The sequence below is a fragment of the Mus musculus genome, chromosome 13, assembly GCF_000001635.26.
Source record: "Mus musculus strain C57BL/6J chromosome 13, GRCm38.p6 C57BL/6J".
NCBI classification, from domain to species: domain Eukaryota; kingdom Metazoa; phylum Chordata; class Mammalia; order Rodentia; family Muridae; genus Mus; species Mus musculus.
Window position 1 is genome coordinate 120,157,297 of NC_000079.6, and position 21,985 is coordinate 120,179,281.

Consider the following 21,985-nt stretch of genomic DNA (forward strand, 5'->3'; position numbering starts at 1 on the left):
GTCAATTCTTGATTTTACAGCACAAGCCATTGCTGTTCTATTCAGGAATTTTTCCCCTCTGCCCATATCTTTGAGGATTTTCCCCACTTTCTCCTCTATAAGTTTCAGTGTCTCTGGTTTTATGTGGAGTTCCTTGATTTACTTAGACATGATCTTTGTACAAGGAGATAAGAATGAATCAATTTGCAATCTTCTACATGATAACTGCCTGTTGGGCCAGCACCATTTGTTGAAAATGCTGTCTTTTTTCCACTGGATGGTTTTAGCTCCCTTGTCAAAGATCAAGTGACCATAGTTGTGTGGGTTCATTTCTGGGTCTTCAATTCTATTCCATTGATCTACCTGTCTGTCGCTGTAATACTACCATGCCGTTTTTATTACAATTGCTCTGTAGTACAGCTTGAGGTCAGTCATGCTGATTCCACCAGTTTCTTTTATTGTTAGGAGTAGTTTTTGCTTTCCTAGATTTTTTATTATTCCAGATGAATTTGTAAATTGCCCTTTCTAACTCAGTGAAGAATTGAGTTGGGATTTTAATGGGGATTGCATTGAATCTGTTGATTTCTTTTAGCAAGATAGCCATTTTTAATATATTAATCCTGTCAATTCATGAGCATGAGATCTTTCCAGCTTCTGAGATCTTCTTTAATTTCTTTCTTCAGAGACTGGAAGTTCTTATCATACAGATCTTTCACTTCCTCAGTTAGAGTCACACAAAGGTATTTGATATTATTTGTGACTATTGTGAACAATGTTGTTTTCCTAATTTCTTTGTCAGCCTGTTTATCCTTTGTGTTAAAAAGACCACTGATTTATTGGAGTTAAGTTTATATCCAGCTACTACACTGAAGCTGTTTATCAGACTTAGGAGTTCTCTGATGGAATTGTTAGGGTCACTTATATATACTATCATATCATCTGCAATTAGTGATATTTTGACTTCTTCATTTCCAATTTATATTCTCTTGATCTCCTTTTGTTGTCTAATTGCTCTGGCTAGAGCTTCAAGTACTATATTGAATAGATAGAGGGAAAGTGTGCAGCCTTGTCTAGTACCTGATCTTAGTGGTATTGCTTAAAGTTTCTCTCCACTTAATTTGATGTTGGCTACTGGTTTACTGTATATTGCTTTTATGTTTCAGTATGGGCCTTGAATTCCTAATCTTTCCAAGACTTTTATCATGAATGTGTGTTGGATTTTGTCAAATGTTTTCTCAGCATCTAAGGAGATTATCATGTAGTTTTTGTCTTTGAGTTTGTTTATAGATTGGATTCCTTACATTGCCATATATTAAACCATCCCTGCATCCCTACGAGGAAGCCTACTTGATCATGATGGATGATCGTTTTGATGTGTTCTTGGATTTGGTTTGCGAGGATTTTATTGAGTATTTTTGCATCAATATTCATAAAGGAAGTTGGTTTGACATTCTCTTTCTTGTTGAGTCTTTATGTGGTTTAGGTATCAGTAATTGTGGTTTCATAGAATGAATTGCATAGAGTACCTTCTGTTCCTATTTTGTGGAATTTTGAGGACTATTAGAATAAGGTCTTTTTTGAGGTCTGATAGAACTCTGCACTAAACCCATCTGGTCCTGGACTCTTTTTGGTTGGGAGACTATTAATGACTGTTTCTATTTCTATAGGGGATATGGGAATGTTTAGATTGTTAATCTGATCCTGATTTAACTTTGGTACCTGGTATCTGTCTAGAAAATTGCCCATTTCATCCAGGTTTTCCTGTTTTGTTGAGTATAGGCTCTTGTAGTAGGATCTGATGAGTTTTTTTTTTTATTTCTTCAGTTTCTATTGTTATATCTCCCTTTTCATTTCTGTTTTGTTAATTAGGACACAATGGAAAGAGATCTTCTTTAAAGACAAGTTTTCCTACCTCAAAGACACTGATTACTTTCTACAACAGGCCATAACAGATACAAAATCCTGAAATTACCCCATGCATCATATCAGATAACCCATACTAAGGCTGATCTTCTATAACAACATAAATAATAGCAAGCCAACATTCACGAAGAACCTGAACAACACTCTACTCAATGATAACTTGGTCAAGGAAGAAATAAAGAAAGAAATTAAAGACATTTTAGAGTTTAATGAAAATGAAGCTACAATATACCAAAACATATGTGTCACAATAAAAGCAGGCCTAAGAGGAAAACTCATAGGTCTGAGTGCAGTTAACATTCAAACACGGTTGCTCCCATCAGAAAAACACTGTCTCTGTAGGGTATTCTTTATTGTCAACTTGACAATATCTTGAATTCAGCAAAATCCAAAATTGAAAAAAATATTTACTTAATTTGTAGAAAGTAATCAGTGTCTTTGAGCTAAGAGACTTGTCTTTAATGCAGATCATTTTTGAGTTTGAAAGACACAGTTTCTGGATCTGAACCAAGAAAGACACATCTTTTTTTTTATGTAATGTGGCTGTTGTTCTTGTTGTTGTTGATGATGTTGTTATGAGCAAGGATTTGTCTATAATACCACTGGCGGTCCTGGAACTCATTTTGTAGACCAGCTTGTCAACAGAGATGTAATTGATTGATTCAATTCCATGGTGTTTGGATTAAAGGCGTGAGTCACAACACCCAGCAGAAGACACACACCTTTAATCCAGAGATTGAATCTGGAACAAACACCTTTAATTCCGGCCACACCTTGAGCTGGATTCCTATATAAGAACTCGGAGGAAGAAAATTTTCACTTGGCCTTCTTGCTCTCTTTTAGCTAACAAGTCTATTACTTCACTGGTTCGAGAGCCTACCTGACGGTGATTCAACTTCTACTGAAGGCCATCTGAGACATCCACCCTCTGGAACTGAGAACTTCTGGAATCTTGGACTTTGCTTCCTGTCCAGCTGCTGTGGAACAATCTCAACTGCGGAATGTAAGTCATTCTTATAAATCTCCTTTCAGGAAAGACAGAGTAAGTGAAAGATCGTTTTATGGTCTCTTACTCTCTAAATCAGGCACCCCAAGTAGATTTGCCAGTCTATTAGCACTTTCCCCATTGCCTGTCTAGTCAGTTACCTATAAAGTTTAACTCTAGACAATTGCATCCTGAGTGATAGGATCTTACTTTAAGAAGCTTCACTCTTTTTTGTTTTCTTGTTTTGACTATTTACCCTAGGTTTTCCTTTGTAGCCCTAGCTGTCCTCAAACTAGGTCTGACAACCAGGCTAACCTTGAGATCAGAATTCCACCTGCCTCTACTTCTCTGCCTGATCTGCTTCTTTTCATCAGGTTCTGATTTTGCCACCAGACTGGGCAAAATCTTGCCACCTTAGGCAATGCAAATAGATGCTAGGATTATGGATTTAACACCCAGCTTCCCACAGTGTAATGTTTGGGAGGGTCCTTGAAGTATAGAGTATAAATAACTAACTGGAGTCTTCTCTGAATCAAAAGGCCAAGGATTTAGCCTCAACAATACATGGATAAAGCCAAGATAATGAAGGAATACCGTCAAAGTTTTATGAAGCCTACATCAGATTCTACAGAGCATTCCACAATGAAGCAGTACCATCTCAGTTTCATCAAGGAGACATCAGAATCCACAGAGCTTTCAACAATGAAGCAGTACCGTCTCAGTTTTTTAAAGGATACATCAAATTCTGCAGAGCATGCACTGCTGAGTGCACAAGTATTGCAAGCCCTGAGTCCACGATGTTCCAAGTCTGTGCCACTTCATTTTGGCAGAGGCAAGCCACTGTTCTGAGGACAGCTGGATTGTCGATTGGGATCTATATTTGAACTACATGAGATACCACTGCAGAATTGTGCCATGAAAAAGCACACAGAAGTCTCCCGAGAATCTGAGGGAGTCACAAATGTCCCCTGGAGATGTGGAAAACAAAGACAAAGATACAGAGGTGCCAGACCAACCCTCTCCAAGACTGCTCAGGGAAAGTTCTAGAACATGAGCCTTGAGATGGTGGAGACTGCCCTAATGAGAATCCAGGTTCTGACATGCCAGGCACCTAGGCTGCTGGCCATGGATTCAAATGGCTTCTGCTTTTGGGCAGAAGTGAAAACCCACCCAGAACTCTGTTTGGAGCCCAGGAGTCCTGATTCCTGCTAAGGACTTGAAATTAGGGGATCTTCTGTCAAGTCCTGCTCATAAAGCAAAGGCACACAAAGGTTGTTGTGTCTTTGCAACCAGCTGGTGTTTGTTTGGTTTGTTGCAGTTTTCTTAATAAAAGTGCTAAAAAGCTAGAAATTTGTGTTCTTCTTTAAATGTCCCAAAGGAAAAGATGAGGGGTGGAGTGGACACAGATGAGGATACACTATTCTTTCCTACTGTTGGTTACAGGACTAACTGGTAGGTTTCTTTTTGTTTTGTTTTGTTTTGTTTTGTTTTGTTTTGTTTAGGAAGTCCTCAGGAGACAGAACTTAGGCATTCTGGTTCTCATGTGTGCTGGGCCATAAGATAAACAGCACACAGGGAGCAACCTTGAGCACTTTGGGAAACCCTTCTGCTAAATCAATATGAAGTAACCAGCACCCCCAGAGCTCATGTCTCCAGTGACATATGTAGCAGAAGATGGCCTAGTCTGCCATCACTGGGAAGAGAGGCCCATTGGTATTGCAAATCTTATATGCCCCAGTACAGGGGAACACCAGGGCCAAGAAGTGGGAGTGGGTGGGTAGTGGATCAGGGCGGCGTGGGTGGGTGTGTGTGTGTGGGGGGGGGAGGGTATAGGGAACTTTTGGGATAGCATTTGAAATGTAAATAAAGAAAATATCTAATTAAAAAAAAAGAACACAGAGTGAAGTAGGGAGGAGATTTCACCCACTAGGCAGGACTTTTTGGGCAAGTGGATAAAACCTTTGGGCAAGCTTTGGTACTTATCAGGGAAGCAAGCTACTGCCTGTTTAAATGATGGTTCTAGTCCATAACAGTTCATTTTGTTCTGAAATAGTGTTCTAGAGAAAACTAGCCAGGACAACCAAGGATACACAGAAAAAAAAATCAAATAAACAAATACAAAAAGATAAATTTTGAACAAACACAACAAAGTTATGCAGATCTCATCTGAGCCACCATAGTCCTTGGAGTTTCACTGCCCTTCTAATTCAGGCATCTCTGAACTGTCAAACCCCAGAGGCTGTGGTTGTAGTGGGATTAGCCATGCCTCACATGCTATGTAACAACTTTTCTAAGCTGTTTCACTCCTAGGGTTGTAGAACTCACAGATGTCCTAGAATGGGGCACTGTAATTAGCTGTCTCAGTTGCTTCTTTACATTGTGTCTAATCCCCTCACTGATCTGTCCAGATCAGAGATCTTTCCTAGAAGTCTATTAGCATAAGGGATTCTTTTCCTTGTTCTGAGAGTTGCTACTTATCTTCACCTTCTCTTTGCACACAGACAACACCCCATACCCTTGCAAGTGCTCAGAACATTAAAGAACCTGAATGTCTGAAGTTCTTTTCAGCAAATCTCTCTACCTAACATGAAAATAATACTTCACCTTTTGAGACAGGGTCTCACTATTCAGTCCTTACTGTCATGAAACTTACTCAGTGGACTGGACTGACCTTGAACTCAGAGACCTGTCTGTCTCTAATATGCTAGGGTTAAAAGAGTGCACAGTATGCCTGGGTCTAGAAATCCTCATTATTTAATTATAAACTTTAGAGGCCTTTTGTTGTACAGCAGACCCCATCCAAAAACCCCATTTGTTGATGTGGCAGTCAACCTTACAAATTAACATCTGAAAGAGGAATGACTTAAAGGGAAGTGTTTTGTTCTTTCCTGGACCTGATATCCTGTCATATCTTGATAGCCAATTCAGAAGATCTGAAATCAGATTGTTCCTTTCTTGCAATTGTACCCTGCGGATCACTTACAGCCCCCCACCTCCTTTTACCCAAATTTCCACTATGCTCTCTTCTGGAGAACAATATAAGAAATATTAGTAGCTGGGCCACTTTTTAGTCCCTACTAAGCCTGTCAGTGTCCACATCCCACCCATATCAAAACTCCACTCACAGGGAAATTCCTCTGACTTGATTAGTGATCAGTTCCTACCCCAGATTCAAATCCTGACTTTGCCACTGAAAAACAATTACACAGGTGGTGGAGAGGAAAGATTTTAATTATGCACACTTTCCATCAGAATGCCATGATTCTACCTAGATTTAAGGGAAAACTCTTTAACATATCAATTGAACAGTGATGAAGAGGAAATAAAGAGATTTCTTCAAGGCTCCTGGGCATGTGGGGCACAGCCCCAGCTCCTTAGTCCACAGAGGCAGCTTGAGGCTATTACTCAGTTTATCTCTGGCTCCTCCCAGAGAATATATTGAAGGACTTCAAGGTGTATGCCTTCCACAATGCTTGGGTATCTTTCCTTTCCAGATTTCTCTCTCTTGGAAGACTCTGTTTTTAGTCTTCTGGGAGCCCCCATTTGCTCCAGAATTCACCTGGGGCAAGCAGGTCTCCACCGCTATGGGCACTGCCATCTTCTGGTTACCTCAAAGGTAACCATTGTCCAGGCCCATGCCTGTTTGTGGTCATGTCTGGTGGCATGTGGTGCTCTGGGTGGTCCTTAGTTCCAGGCAGCTCTTCCAAGAGTTGCAAGAGTTTAGCAACTCATGTTCTCCATATTATATTATAATCTGAAAAAACTGAAATGATAATGGTATGTTATATCATGTACATTTGCACTTCTAATATGTATTTAATATATTTACTTCAGGATTGGTGGCAGATTTAGCTCATTTATTACTTGTAGTATCAGGTGTAGTTATAAAATATATACAGATAAATTCATTAAATACTTTCAAATGGTATCTATTTTATGATAGCTGCTTTCCGTACTTTGCCTCTATTCAATGACAGAATGCCATTTTAGTGACTGTGAATGTAACAAAATGGCAACCCAAAGGAATACATTTACTTCTCCAAAACTGACCACATACTTCATCCTGAATCAAGCCTCAACACATAAACAAAAATGAAAATAATATTTTGTATCTTGGTAGACTACCATGGGTTAAAGCTACACTTGAAAAACAAGAGAAACACCAGAGGGGCTAGAAAGATGGCTCAGTGGTTAAGAATCCTGACTGCACTTCCAAAGGTCTTGAGTTCAAATTATACCAACCACAGGGTATCTTACAGCCATTCATAATGAGATCTGATTCCCTCTTTTTGTGGTGCCTGAAGACAGCTACAGTGTACTTACATATAATAAATAAATAAATCTTTTTTTAAAAACACCAGAAAACTTACACAACTCTCTTCTAAATGATCTCTGGGTCAGGGGAGACATAAAAGAATGAAAGTAAAGACTTTCTAGAATTTAATAAATATATAGGCACAACATACCCAAATTTATGAGACACAATGAAAGCAGTCCTAAGAGGAAAGTTCATACTAAAGTGCCTCAAATAATCAAATTAGAATATTCTCATATCAAGAATGTGTAAGTCACATTAATTAGAATTCTCTAGTCACAGAACATATGGAATGTCTCTATACACTAAGGGAATTAATTGTAATGACTTATGATCTGCAGTCCAGCCAACCAAATAATGGGTAACTGTGAATTGGATGTCCTAAAGTCTAGAAGTTTCAGCTGATCTTCTGTATAGGCTGGAATCCTGAAGAAGTAAGTTCCAACAGATGTGCTGGCAAGTAAGTGCAAGCAGGCAAAGAGTGGGTCTTCCTTCTTCCACTGTCCTGAGGTAGGCCTCCAGCAGAAGGTGTGGGTTAAAGGTTAAAGTTAGATTCCACCAGGCCTGAATGTGGACCTTCCTTTGTCCTAGGCTGACCTTGAACTCAGAGAGCTGATTGCCTCAGTCTCCTAGGATTAGAGGTGTGTACTACTTTGCTTGGGGCTAAGTTTTATATGGCCAACCTGCTTCAAGATCTCCTTGCTAAGATCAGAATCAGAAGCCTGTGTCTTCCAGCCTCAAGAACTGGATCACAGGTGTTCTCTCCATTTCGGGATTGTAGTTCATTCCACCTGTAGTCAAGTTGACAACCAGGAATAGCCATCCCAAAAGTACACCTGAAAGCTCTAGAAAAGAAGAAGAAGAAGAAGAAGAAGAAGAAGAAGAAGAAGAAGAAGAAGAAGAAGAAGAGGAGGAGGAGGAGGAGGAGGAGGAGGAGAAGAAGAAGAAGAAGAAGAAGAAGAAGAAGAAGAAGAAGAAGAAGAAGCAAGCCAGCCAAAGAAGAGTAGAAGGCAGGAAATAATAAAAATCAGAGATAAAAGCAAATCAGTTAGAAACAAAGAAAACAATTCAAAGAATCAAGGAAACCAAGAGCTGGTGCTTTGACAAAATCAACAATATAGACAAATCTTTAGTCCAACTAACCAAGAAATAGAGAGACAACATCCAAATTAACAAAATCAGTAATGAAAAGGGAGGCCTAAGAATTGACAGTGAGGAAGGTCAAAGAATCATTAGGTCTTACTTCAAAAACTATACTACACAAAATTGGAAAATTTAACAAAATGTACAATCTCCTAGACAGATACCACTTACCAAAGATCAAGATCAGATAAACTCTTTAAACAGCACCACAACCCTAAAGAAATAGAAGCAGCCACTAAAAGTCCTTCAACAAGGACAGCAAAAGCCCAGGGCCAGATGGCCTTGGTGCAGAAATCTACTAGTTTCCAAGAAGAGCTAATTTCAGTACTCCTCAAACTATTCCACAAAATAAAAACAGAAGGAACACTGACAAACTTATCCTACAAAGGCACAGTCAACTAGATACCTAAACTACAGAAAGTCTCTATGAAGAAGGAAAATGTCAGATATATTTGTTTTATGAACATTGATACAAAAAATGCTGATTAAAATTCTCACAAACTGAATCCAGCAATGAAATGAAAATTCATTCTTCTTGTGAAGAACAATAAGTCTTGCACATCTGATCCCCACACCCTCTTCATTCGGTCTTTTACCACTTGATTCCTTTTCTGGTTATATCAGTGAACTTTTAGAAACATGGCTGCAAGTGACTTCAATGTTTATGTATCTCTGGGGTGTGTTGATTCTCTAGTCTCCAAGAACATTGGGCATACAAATGGCAGTCAGCCATTCACAGAGGCTTAGCCCCCTGAGAGGTAAAATGAAGCTCCAAGCAACAATAGCACCAAACCAAACCAGGTCAATACAGAGAAACCAGATGCAGCACTGTGTGAGTTACAACACTAAAAACTGTAATGTGCATAGAGGCCCACTGAGGTGTCATGCCAGGCGTATAAGTAAAACTACAAAGGCACACAGAAAGGGACTGCAGTGTTCTGAGGGCAGTCCCAGAGAGGACCCTGTACTGCCACTGTAGGAGAAGCCAGAGGCCTCAAACCAGACCAATGACCCATTGCAATAAACATTTTCAGGTAAAGCTGTTTGGGCAAACAGTATATTGTGTGACACACCATGACACACCTCAGCTGTCACAGAGAGATGTTTTTTATTCATTTTTATACTTGGTTTCTTTTGCAGGATGTGTTTGAAGTGCAGTGTTTCAGTGCTTTAATATAGGGTAGAGCTTGTTGTTGTTTTGTAAATTACTGTTTTCTTCATTCAAAAGCTGACTTTTTATGGAACAGATTAGATTTTTATTTGCGCGCATATATTTGGTTTCTTTTGCAGTTGGGTTTTCAAAGCTAGAGGCAGGATATGGAGGGGTGGAAAGGTGAGTGGGATTTGGGTTTAAATATACAATTCAAAAAACTCAAGACAAAGTTTAAAAACATTATGGAGATCATAGTTATTAATATATGTATAAATAAAAATATGCATGGAATATCAATTAGGACACAAATTTAGGAATTTGAAGGAGCACTGAAATAGGTACCTGGGAGGAAATGGAAAGAGGAAAGAGAAGAAATATGTTCTTACTAAACAATCTCAAAAATCTATAAAACCATATAAAAGTTCCCAGATATTAACTACACAACCCACGTACAGGATTGAAACCATACAACATCAAAATTCCATACAAATGAAATCTAACACAGAGCTTTGCAATTGATACAGTTGAAAAGTTCTAGATCATGCAAAAACTGGCAACATAGTGCGAAGACTCTGGGTGAAAGACAGACTTTTCAAAAAGAAAGAAAATTTTCTCATATAAGAATCGAACACAGCTGTGACTGACATTAGTTTTACAAGGAGGACCTGGTTCAGATGCCTTGGGTAACTTGCCAGACTGAAAACCTGCCTTTGTCTAAGGGGATGACGGGCTTGCAATCTATAATCCTTAGAACTTAGACTGTTTTTCAGCATTTAGAAACTATGGTGAGCATAGAAGACATGAAAAGAAAATGAAATTGGGTCTGGATCACATTTCCTGCACACTGGCACATAAGCACCAGGGGTTTCATCCAGGGTATCCTCCTCCCCTTCTGGTCCCTGGGTTTGCAATGGATCCCACTACAGCCTCCCTGGCAACGTCTGGCTCCATCTGAAAACGAAAGCACCTGGAAACAAAATCAACTATGCTGTTAGCAATCAAGGTCGGATTCAGCCTCTGCTGGCTGATAGCACAGGGGAACTTGGCTTGGCTTACAAGTGGCAGTCACTACTGATCCAGGATCAGACAACCCAAAGTTCAGGCACTGGAAATTAGTAATGTGGGAGAGGCACATTCCTGGAGACACAGTGCCCACTGCTGCAGAAGTCGCTCCCCTATTGAATGGAAAATTCTGAGGGTACAGTAATCAAGGACTTATCCAGGACCACAAGGCTGAGATAAAACACTGACAGTCCTAGTGAAAAGCCATTAGACCACCATCTTAGCTTTCTTTTCGCCAAACCAAGTGACCCCCAGGAAAATAACCCAGAGGCTTCATTACAAAGTGTGTGTGGAGAGATGTCAGCCATCCTGGCATGGTTTTAGCGCTCAGGACCATGCCTTGAAGGTCAGCATTGAGGCATAAACATCTGGATCCTAGGTTCAGACAGAATTCCACTTCAGCCTGCCTGGCAGAGTCTCATCCTGTCTGCAAAATGAAAGCACCAAGAAACAAAATTACATACCCGGTTAGAAATCATTGTCAGATTTCAACCCAGTCTTGTTGTCATCAGAGTGGAAATTGGCTTGGCAGCAGCAAGTAGCAAGCACTTGCAAATAGGATAGTCAGAAAGGACTCTGGCCATCTGAAACTGGCCCAAAGCACACTGCTGGCACCTGAGCGCCCTCTACTGTGAAGAAGTCACAGGCTTTCAACTTGGAGCTGAGAACTCTTTAACCTTCTGGCCTGACTCATTCATTGGCCAGGATGCCTTTGTGGGATCCACCAGTGTAGACAAGCAAACAGGTTTCTAACTATGGACTTGTCAAGGATCACAAGCTGGCTTCAAACCTTGGGTGTGCGAGTGAGAAGCCGCCAGTTAGCCTCTTCTGGCGTCTTACACACTGGGCAAATGTACTCCAGGGCCATAGCCATGGAGGGACTGCAGAAAGAAAGGCATGCAGGAGAAAGACAGCTCAGAGAAATACAGCTTAAGCGTCCTGGGCAATGCTGTCCTGGAAAAAGCTCTTCACAACAAAAGCAACGCAGCTTCAACAGAGATTCCAGCAGACAGCAATTTTGTAGACCTCCAGAGGTGGGCTGCAGTGGGATGGAGTGGATGCCTTGTTACACTTGTAGGGCAGAAAGCGAGTTTACCAACGACAGCTTCGCCAAGATTCAATAATGGAAAGAAATTGGACAGATTTTCAGCCTTTAGAAATGAGGAAGAGCGGAGAGGACGCCAGACAGTTGAAAACCGCGGGTCTGCATCTTGTCTCCTGCAGACTCATGCCTGGGCGCCAAACATTTCTGTCAGCATTTAAGAACACACCCGGGGTTCCAATCAAATCCCACTGCATCCTGCCTGGCAGAATCTGATCCGATGGACAGAAGGAAAGCACCGAGAAACAAAATCACGTACGCGGTTTGAAATGACCATTGGATTTCAGCCCGAGCATGCTGACAGCCAAGAAGAACTTGGCTCTGTGGGAAAGTCGCAGTATTTGCTCCCTGATAATCCACAGGGTTGGCATTTACCATTGAGTGGCATTCCTCTGGGGGTGGGGGAGAGCAGCCCCAAAGCGACCCCTGCTGTGAAGAAGTGGCACTTGCCTGGAGGTCCAAGGCAGAGCTGGGGATCTAGGAAGATTTGGGGCTTCTGCCTCCTTCATTGGTCCCTGATCTAGCTGTGGCCTCTACAAGTGTGAACAGGGGGAACAAACTATAAACTTGGTCAGGATCGCACGACTCGCTTAAACTCGTGATGTGCGAGAGAGTCAATTGGGTGGTCCAGTGTTTTTCCTGTTGGACAAGTGTACTCTTGGGCCGTGGCCACGAGGCAGCCAGGGAAACTACAGTGAGATGGACAGAAAACCTGAGATTGAAAGGACTTAGGTAAACAGAAAGGAAAGCAGCTGCGATGGAGAGTTGTGTTTGCACTCCGTTTGTCTTCTTCAGGGGAGGGGGCGGTGCTGCAAGTCTTGGCACACTTGGTGGGCTAAGAAGATGGTATGTAATCTAAGTTTTGAAACGCGGGGAGGCCGGGAGGACCAGAAAACAAACCAAATCCGTGGAACCTGAATAGGATCTTCTACATCCCCGCACACATGTGCCAGGCATTTTGGTCAGCATTTAAGTGCACACCTTCCCAACCTAGAGTCAGCACAGAATCCCACCTGCTCCTGCTTGACAGAGTCAAATCCTGTGAGCACAGCGAATGTACAGAGAAACAAAATCATGAACGACCTTTGAACTCACCTTCGGATTTCAGCTCTGGACTGCTGGCAGCCCTGTGGAACAAGGGATACAAGTTATAGCTACTAGAGAAGGGTGTCCAGAGTGTGAGCACCAAGGTTGCCACCAGCTGGAGCGCCAGCGCCACAGCGACCCCTGTTGTGAAGAAGTCTCTGGGCTGCACCTCTGAAGGAGAACTGTGGATCTGCCAATGGAGACTATTGGCTTCTTGCCAGGACTCCTTCCTTGGCTCTGGCTCCTGTATTGCCCTGCAACCACCAAAACCCATCCTGCATGACAGCGGTTCATTGGAGGGGACCAAGCTAACTAAAATGAAATTAAAAACCTACTATTAGTTACATTATATTGGTGCATGTCTGTTATTTTTGGAGATAACTAACATTTCCCTGGCACTACAATTCTCTTCTTAACCCTCGCCTCCTTAGTGTGTTTTCACTTCTTTGTCTATGCTGTGGATTTATAAACACCAGATTTCAGGGTCCTTTGCTTGCTTCCCCCACCTCTTTCTGGATTGCACATTCCACCCACAGTGTGACTGCAGAAAGTTCATGTGAGCCATCCCAGAATACACACTGCTGATGTCCTTGTGTGCCTTGGCCTAGAGCAGTAGAGCTGGCTTTTTGGTCTTGTGTGTGAAGAAGCTGTCCTGGGATTCTGCACCAGTGTCTCCTGGCCTCGCCCAGTACTAACATGAGCAGATTTTGTGCCATGGCTTTCTGCCCTTGACATCTGTACTGGCTAGTTTTGTGTCAACATGACATAGCTGGAGTTATCACAAAGAAAGGAGCTTCAGTTGAGGAAATGCCTCCATGAGATCCAACTGTAAGGCATTTTCTCAATTAGTGATCAAGAGGGAAAGGCCCCTTGTGGGTGGGACCATCTTTGGACTGGTAGTCTTGGGATCTATAAGAGAGCAGGCTGAGCAAGCCAGAGCAAGCAAGCCAGTAAAGAACATCCCTCCATGGCTTCTGCATCAGCTCCTGCTTTCTGACCTGATTGAGTTCCAGTCCTGACTTCCTTTGGTGATGAAAGGCAGTATGGAAGTGTAAGCTGAATAAACCCTTTCCTCCCCAACTTGCTTCTTAGTCATGATGTTTGTGCAGGAATAGAAACCCTGACTAAGACAACATCCCTGACTTAGAAGGTCTCTCCTTTAATTCTCTTTTCTCATGTTATGAATCTGCGGGGGAATCTCAGGAAGTCCAAGATCTCAAATACATAGGGAGAGGAGTGAACACAGGGAAAAATCCTCCATATTTGCTTATTATCTAGTCCAGGTCCAGGGGAACTGAACTGAAGAGGCTTCTACGTGTTTAAATATACACTTTTCAAAATATTACAATGCCCAGAATCCAATCAAGGCTTATATGAGAAAGTGCTGAGCTATGAGTTTCAAAATAATCCCCATTCAACTTTGACACCAAGTTATTTTGACAGTCCCTTAAAAACAGCTCTCCAGTCTTGCTGCCTGCTTCCCTGCAAATATGAATCCAGTTCAGGGCAGCCTGGAGCTCAGCTACTCCAGCAGATCCATGCCTGCCTTCTGTCCAGACACAAAGACTAGAGGATGGAAATGTTATGTGCATTCATCTTAAACACATGCATCGAAAACAGGGCTGGGGGAGTGGGCGGGTGGAGAGGAGATTCCCTGTCCTGAAGCTTCATCTCTACACTTAGCTGTTTCCCCTAACCACTTCTCTGGTGGGAATAAAGGATTAGCATCTGCTCAGGACTCCAGCTGACCTAAGGACTATTAACAGGATTTCCAAGCAGGACCTGGTGACTCATGCCTTTAATCTCAGCACAAAGGAGACAAGGCAGGGAGACTTGACTTGGTCTACAAAGTGATTTTCATAAGACCCAGTGTTACATAGAGAAACACTCTCTGTGGTGGCTATTGTTTGTTATCAACTTGATTATCTCTGCAATTAAGCAAAATCCAAAATGTTGGATACATCTGTAAGTAACTTTTGCTTAATTTATAGAAAGTAATCCATACCTGTGAGGTAGGAAGACTTGCTTTTAATGCAGATCTTTTTGAGCTTGAAAGACAAGGCCTCCAATTAGGATCTGAAGCACGAAAGACACACTTTTTTGTTAATGTGATTGTTGTGATAAGCTAGGGTTTGTCATTAATACCCCTGGCAGTCCTGTAACTCACTTTGTAGAGCCGACTACTCACAGAGATCTACTTCCTTGATTCAATTCCATAGTGCTTGGATTAAAGGCGTGAGCCACCACACTTAGCATAAGACACTGAGTTTTAATCCAGACGTTGAGGCTGGAACACACACCTTTAATTCTGGCCACACCTTCAGCTGGAGGCCTATATAAGAACAGGGAGGAAGAGAGTTTTCACTTGGCCTGCTTGCTCTCTCATAGCTAGCAAGTCTATTACTTTGCTGGCACTAGAGCCCCCTTGCGTGTGATTCCATCTTCTACTGAAGACCAGCTGAAACATCCATCCTCAGGAACTGAGAACTTCTGGAATCTTGGACTTTACTTCCTCTCCAGCTGTTGTGGAATAAGTTCAACTCCATACTGTAAGTCACTCTAATAAATCCCTTTCCAGGAGAGAGAGAGTGAGGTATCATTACATTTAATATTTTACTCTCTACACCAGGCAGCCCAAGTAGATTTGATGGTCCATTAGCACTTTCTCCATTGCCTGTTTAGTCAGCTGCCTATGATGTTTAACTGTAGACAATTGCATCCAGAGTGATAACATCTTACTTGGAGAAGCTTCACTCCTTTTTGTTTACTGGTTTTGATTTTTGAGGCTAGGTTTTCCTGTGTAGCACTAGCTGATCTGAAACTAGGTCTGACAACCAGGCTGGCCTTGAGATCAGAGATCTACCTGCCTCTGCTTCTGTGTAGGATCTGCTCTTTCCCTTAGGTTCTGGGATGAAAGGATTTTGCCACCAGATTGGGCAGAATCTTGTCTCCTTAGGCAATGCAAATAGATTCTAGGATTGTGGGTTTAAAACACAGCTTCCAATAAAAAATGGAAAAAAAAAATAAAACACAGCTTCCCACAGTGTAATGGTTGGGAAGGGTCAAGAAATATAGAGCCCAATTAATTAACTGGACTCTTCTCTTAATCAGAAGGTGGAGGACTTACCCACAGGGATCCATGGATAAAGCCAAGAAGATGATGCAGTCCATTCCCAGTTTTGTCAAGGATACATCAGATATTGAAGAACATGCACTGCCCAGTGCACAGGTCTTGCCAGCCCAGAGTACAAGGTGTTCCAAGTCTGAGACACTTTGTTTAGGCAAAGAACAAAGTCACTGCTCTGAGGATGGCTGGATTGCCGAATGGGATCTATACTCCTTTTGTGTATTTGAGAGTGTGGACTACCTGAGATCCTACCACAGATTGAATTCTGCCATGAAGAAGGGCACAGAGGTCTTCCAGAGTGAGAGTCAGAGGAATCCACAAGTGTCCCCAGGAGATGTGAAAAACTACAAAGACAAAGATACAGAGGAGCCAGACCAACCCTCCCCAAGCTTGCTGAGGGAGAAAGGCCTGGATCTTGTGACCTGTGATGGTGGAGACTGCCCTGTCCAGGATCCTGTTTCTGACAGTTCCAGGCACCTAGGCTGCTGGGCATGGCTTCAAAGGGCTTTTGGCCAGAAGAAGTGAGAAAGGCACTAAGAACTGTGTTTGGAGCCCATGAACCCTGATGCCTGCTAAGACTAGCAATTAGGGGATCTTCTGTCAGCTCCTGCTGTTACAGCAAAGGCACACAAAGGCAGTTGTGTCTTTGCAGCCATCTAGTTTGTGTTTGTTTGTTTATTTGTTTACAGCATTCTTAATAAAATAGTTAAAAAGCTGAAAATTTGTGTTCTTCTTATAGTGGCCTAAGGGAAAACATAAAGGGTGGAGTGGACACAGATGGGGATATTCTATTTTTCCGACTGTTGGTTACAGGATAACTGGTGGTTTGTTTTAAAGGAAGTCCTTAGGGGACATTAGGCCTCCTTGTTCTCCTTTGTGCTGGGCCATAAGATGAGCACACAGGGAGCAACCTTGAGCACTTTGGGAAACCATTTTGCTGAAGGGTGATGGATGATAACTGATCTACACAGATGCTTCTCTTCCAAATTGATCTCAGAGACACCTGCAATTTCCATTTTACTCTTAGAAGGAGAGTGTGAAGGAGAAAGAGAGGGAGAAGAAGGGAGAGAGGGAGGAAGGAGGGAGGACTGAGTGATGGACATGTCTGAATGACAGGCCTTACTGTGGTTTTGGAGAATAAATGGAAGCAGCTATGTAAATCAGGGCTCAGGAAATGAGAGAGTTGTTATGATCTTTCTCCTGGGATTTCATCTGTTAAGACAATGCCTGGGAACTTAGTGGCTCTTACTCTGAAGCTCACTCTTTCCCTCCACTGCCAACTGTGTTCTCTGCACCATGCTGAGGATGTCTGTACCATCCCTAAAACATCAGGTGAACAGAAAGAAAAGCAGCTGCGATGGAGATTTGTGTTTGCACTCCGTTTGTCTTCATTGGGGGAAGGGGTGGTGTAGCAAGTCTTGGCACACTTGCAGGGCTAAGAAGGCTATTTACTAACAGTAAACGGTATGAAATCTAATTTTCGAAATGTTGGAAGGCCGAGAGGATCAGAAAACAAACTGAATCCAGGGATCCTGCATAGCATCTCCTACATCCTCACACACAGTCACCAGGCATTTTGGTCAGTGTTTAGACACACACCTTCCTGACTGGAGTCATCACAGAATGCCACCTCCACCTGGCACAGGCCAATCCTGTCAGCACAGAGACTGTACGGAGAGCAAAATCAATTACCACTTTTGAAATCACGTTCAGATTTCAGCTCTGAACTTCTGACAACCCAGCTGAACTTGGCTTGGGGGACAAAACATAGCTACTAGAGAAGGGGGTCCAGAGTGTGAGCACTGAGGTTACCACCAACTCAAGTGCCAGTGCTGCAGCACCCCCTGTTGTGAAGAAGTCTCTGGGATGCAGCTCAGAAGGAGTACTGTGGATCAGTCAATGGAGACTTTTGACTTCTGACCAGGACTCCTTCCTTGTCTCTGACTCCTGCATTGCCCTGAAACCACAAAACCATCCTGCATGACAGCGGTTCATTGGAAGGGACCAAGCTAACTCAAATGAAATAAAGAACCTACTATTAGTTATATTATATTCGTGCAAGTCTGTTATTTTTGGAGATAACTAACATTTCCCTGGCACTACAATTCTCTTCTTGCCCCTCACCTCCTTGGTGTGTTGTTTCTGTTTTATAATAGTCTAAAAGTGTAATATCAAAAATGAATTCAAGACCACCAGTACCTTCTCCCTTCGAAAAGGACTTTCCAAACTGTACTAGCAGGCCAAGTGCAGAGCCGGATAAGGAAGCTGGCTGACTAAACAAATGTAAAAACATAGTTTTAGCTGTCAAAATGATTAAGCCTGAGGCTGTCAAAATAATATTAGCTGTTCTCAGAGAAATTACCATAACAAAAATAGCAGCTCTCAGAGAAATCCCCCTACCCCACACCACACTGAATTCTGAGGACCACAAACCACCCTGACCTTGTTGCTAGAATCCTCCTGACTTTGATAGTCATGACTTAATAGCTATGACATTAATAGCTGATCCATAAGTTCAAAATGTACTACTGCTTTGCTGACCAAATCATAATAACCCACCATGGAGACAAGCAAAGTAAGACACTAGGCCAGAAGTAGTCACTATGCAAACCAACCAATGCCTGAAAGGGTTACTTGCTACAACAATGAGAACCCTGTTGATCAAATCTGCCCTTTACAAGGTATAGAATGTGTGTTCTTTCTTTGTTCTGGGTCTCTCCTCTGGCCTGCATGCTGAGAGGGGAGTCCCCAACTTGTTGGATCAATAAAAATCTCCCTGCAGTTTGCAGCAATGGCAATCTCGGTGGACTCTGTGAGTGAGGATCTTTTGAAGAACTCCAACGAAAGCAACTTTTGCCTTTTTCACTTCTTTGTCTATGTTGTGAATTTGTAAACCAAGTTTCAGGGTCCTTTGCTTGCCTCCCCCACCTCTTCAGGATTATGAATACCACCCACAGTGTGACTGCAAAAAGCTCATGTGACCCATCCCAGGATTCACACTGCTGATATCCTTGTGTGCCTGGGCCTAGAGCAGTAGAGCTGGCTTTTTTGGTCCTGTGTGTGAAGAAGCTGTCTTGGGATTCTGCACCAGTGGCTCCTGGCCTCCTCCAGCACTGCCATGAGCAGATCTTCAGCCATGCACCTGTTTTGTTTTTAAAAGCCAATTTTTCAGAGTGCCATGAAAACGTTCGACAATTCCTTGTCCCATGGGGTTTAAGGAATTCCAGTTTTATGTCTGATACCAAATTCCTTACAAAATGAAATAAAATTGTTGCCAGTATAGGATGGCCCATTATCTGTCTTAATGAGTTTAGGCAATCCCATAGCATTAAAGGCTTGTAAACAATGATCAATTACATTTCTAGAGGCCTCTCCCGTATGTAGAGAAGCAAAAAGAAATCCTGAACAAGTGTCAATACAAACATATTTTTTTTAATTTTCCAAATTCTACATAATGAGTTACATCCATTTGCCAAATATGATTAGGCATAAGACCTCGTGGATTAACTCCTAAAAGTGGCACTGGAGATAGTGTAATACATTTAGGACATTCTTTTACAATCATTCTTGCCTGTTCTTTAGTGATCTTGTGTCAGAGCCTTAAGCTATGGCTAGAGAGATGAAATTTATCATGATCACGTCTAGACAAACCAACAAGATCTGAAATTAAGGCCTCTCCTATTAGAGCTCTGTCGATGCAATCATTGCCTGCAGCTAAAGGTCCAGGAAGACCAGAATGAGCTTGTATATGGCCAATATAAAACGGATGTTTTCAGGCAAGAATGATGTTTTACAATTGTGAAAACAGAGATCCTGCTGGTGTATTAAAGTTAAACATACCACAAGTCTCCAATAAGGGAATTGATTGTGCAACATATAAAACTATCAGTAAAAATATTAAAAGCATCATTTACTGACTGAAATACATTCAATACTGCTGTCAACTCTGCTAACTGAGCTGAGAGGCCAGGAGTCTCCATGACTACTTGTTGATTATTCATAAGATATCCAGCTTGCCCTTTAGAGGAGCCGTCAGTAAAAATCAAAAGAGCATTATTCAAAGGCTGTAAAGAAGTCGTATTAGGAAACATCACCTTATGTACATTTAAAAATTTTATCGGGGCTGGTGAGATGGCTCAACTGGTAAGGGCACTGACTGCTCTTCCAAAGGTCCTGAGTTCAAATCCCAGCTCACAACCACCCATAATGAGATCTGACACCCTCTTTGGTGTGTCTGAAGTCAGCTACAGTGAATTTATGTACAATAATAAATAAATCTTTTAAAAAATTTTTTATCAACCTATCTTGAGGATAATGATTATCTATAGTTCCTATAAATCCTTTTTGAGCAAGCAACCAATCCCTACTGGGCTGCTTCAGCCAAGTATCTTGATCTACACTATAACTCTGAGCAATGATATCTGGCTCTTTGCCAAAATAAGTTAGTGTCTGCTTCCTTCCAAGTATGATCATCTGAGCTACTGCTTCATAATATGGCAGGATATTATGTTTAGGAGATATCCTCAAATGTATCCACATTAGAGGAGCCCTTTGCCACAACAATCCTGTAGGCATATGTATCATATTAAAAATTAACAGATGTAAAGGCAAAGAATAATCTATATAATTAACAAATTGTTCTTCAATAGCTCTTTCCACTTGTTGTAAGGCCAGCAATCCTTCTGAGGTTAAAGATCTAGGGGAGGTAGGATCAGAACTCCCTTTAAGAATATCAAATAAAGGTTTCACTTCCCTTGTAGTAAGCTTTAAAAAGGGGTGAAGTCAATTAATATCACCTAACAATTTTTGAAAATCATTTAAAGTTTTTAAGTTGTCCCTGTGAATAACTATCTTCTGAGGGAAAACAGCTTGATTTGTAAGTCTAAAACCCAAATAATTATAAGGATCCTGAGTTTGTATCTTCTCAGGAGCTACTTGTAGTCCTTTATCAGCTAAGACATTTTATAAATCTCTATAACACAATAGCAAATCCTGGGGGTCTTTTCCCGCCATCAAGACATCATCTGTGTAATGAATGATGTAAATCATATTCCATTGTCATCTCACAGGCTGAATGGCTTGTGCCACAAACTTTTGACATAAGGTAGGACTATTCACCATGCCCTGTGGGAGAACTGTCCATTGATATCTCTTCATAGGATCTTTAAAATTAATAGAAGGAACACTGAAAGTAAATCCTTCACAATCCTCAGGATGTAAAGGATTAGTAAAGAAACAATCCTTTAGATCTACCACAATTTTATAATATGCTTTAGGAATGGCTACCAGAAACGGAAGCCCAGGTTGTAAAGCTCTCATAGTATCATGGTTTCATTAACCTTTCTTAGATCTTGTAACAATCTCGATTTACCAGATTTTTTTCTTGATAAAAAAAATTGGAGTATTCCAACGAGACTGAGATTCTACTAAATGCCCTGCCTCTAATTGCTCCTGCACTAGTGAAAAGGCAGCTTCTATTTTCTCTTTAGGTAAAGACCACTGATCAACCCACACCGGAATATCATTAAGCCATTGAATTTTATCAGCATGGGATGCAGGCAAGATAGTGGCCATTACTGAAAATACCCCAAACCTCTTGTGTTAGAGTAAGGTTTAGGACCTTCAAAAGCCTTCATACCTTGTCCTTTCTTTCCTAGCCCATGACCAGGAAAAAAATCCTTATCTGAGCATCTGCTTGATCACTGCCTCATTAGGACTGCACATTATAATACCCATCTGTGACAAGAGATCTCTTCCCCACACGGTAACAGGAAATTTTGACATAACATATGGCTTAATTTGTCCTGAATTGCCTTCCTCATCTCTCCAGGTTAGCAATTTGGAGCTTTGTTTTAGGTTATTGGCATAATCAATTCCTTGAAGGTGAGTAAGCATATCAGACAAAGACCAAGTTGAAGGCCAATCTCGTCCTCTAATAATTGTTACATCAGCTCTAGTATCTATTAATCCTTCAAAGCCTTTTCCTTCAATTGTCAATTTAAGGTTAGGTCTCTGATTAGTAATAGATTGTACCCAATACACACCAGAGGAACCAAAGCCATCTTGTTCTATCTCATTCTTAACAAATCTGGACGGTAGCAGATGCAAAG

At 41.6% G+C, this 21,985-nt stretch overlaps 1 protein-coding gene, 1 long non-coding RNA gene and 1 pseudogene across 2 annotated transcripts; 2 read left to right on the forward strand and 1 right to left on the reverse strand.

The window, feature by feature from the left end:
- The first annotated feature begins 3,451 nt into the window (after positions 1 to 3,451).
- On the forward strand, positions 3,452 to 4,049 carry Gm52031 (annotated as a pseudogene).
- Positions 4,050 to 10,961: 6,912 nt separating this feature from the next.
- Gm39477 lies at positions 10,962 to 14,799 on the reverse strand. The gene is made up of 3 exons (XR_874008.1): positions 14,754 to 14,799; positions 12,758 to 12,789; positions 10,962 to 10,987 (listed from the first exon to the last, which is right to left on the reverse strand). It is a non-coding gene; the product is annotated as a predicted gene, 39477 (long non-coding RNA).
- Positions 14,800 to 15,111: 312 nt separating this feature from the next.
- Gm21818 (predicted gene, 21818) lies at positions 15,112 to 16,596 on the forward strand. The gene is made up of 2 exons (NM_001371093.1): positions 15,112 to 15,297; positions 15,860 to 16,596. Exon 2 carries the CDS (start codon positions 15,888 to 15,890, stop codon positions 16,398 to 16,400), a length of 513 nt encoding a protein of 170 aa, NP_001358022.1. The 5' UTR covers positions 15,112 to 15,297; positions 15,860 to 15,887; the 3' UTR covers positions 16,401 to 16,596.
- Positions 16,597 to 21,985: the final 5,389 nt, after the last annotated feature.

What these genes read in the sequence shown, in the direction of transcription:
- Gm21818 (NM_001371093.1), top strand. Translation starts at nt 15,888, where the DNA reads ATGGATAAAGCCAAGAAGATGATGCAGTCCATTCCCAGTTTTGTCAAG.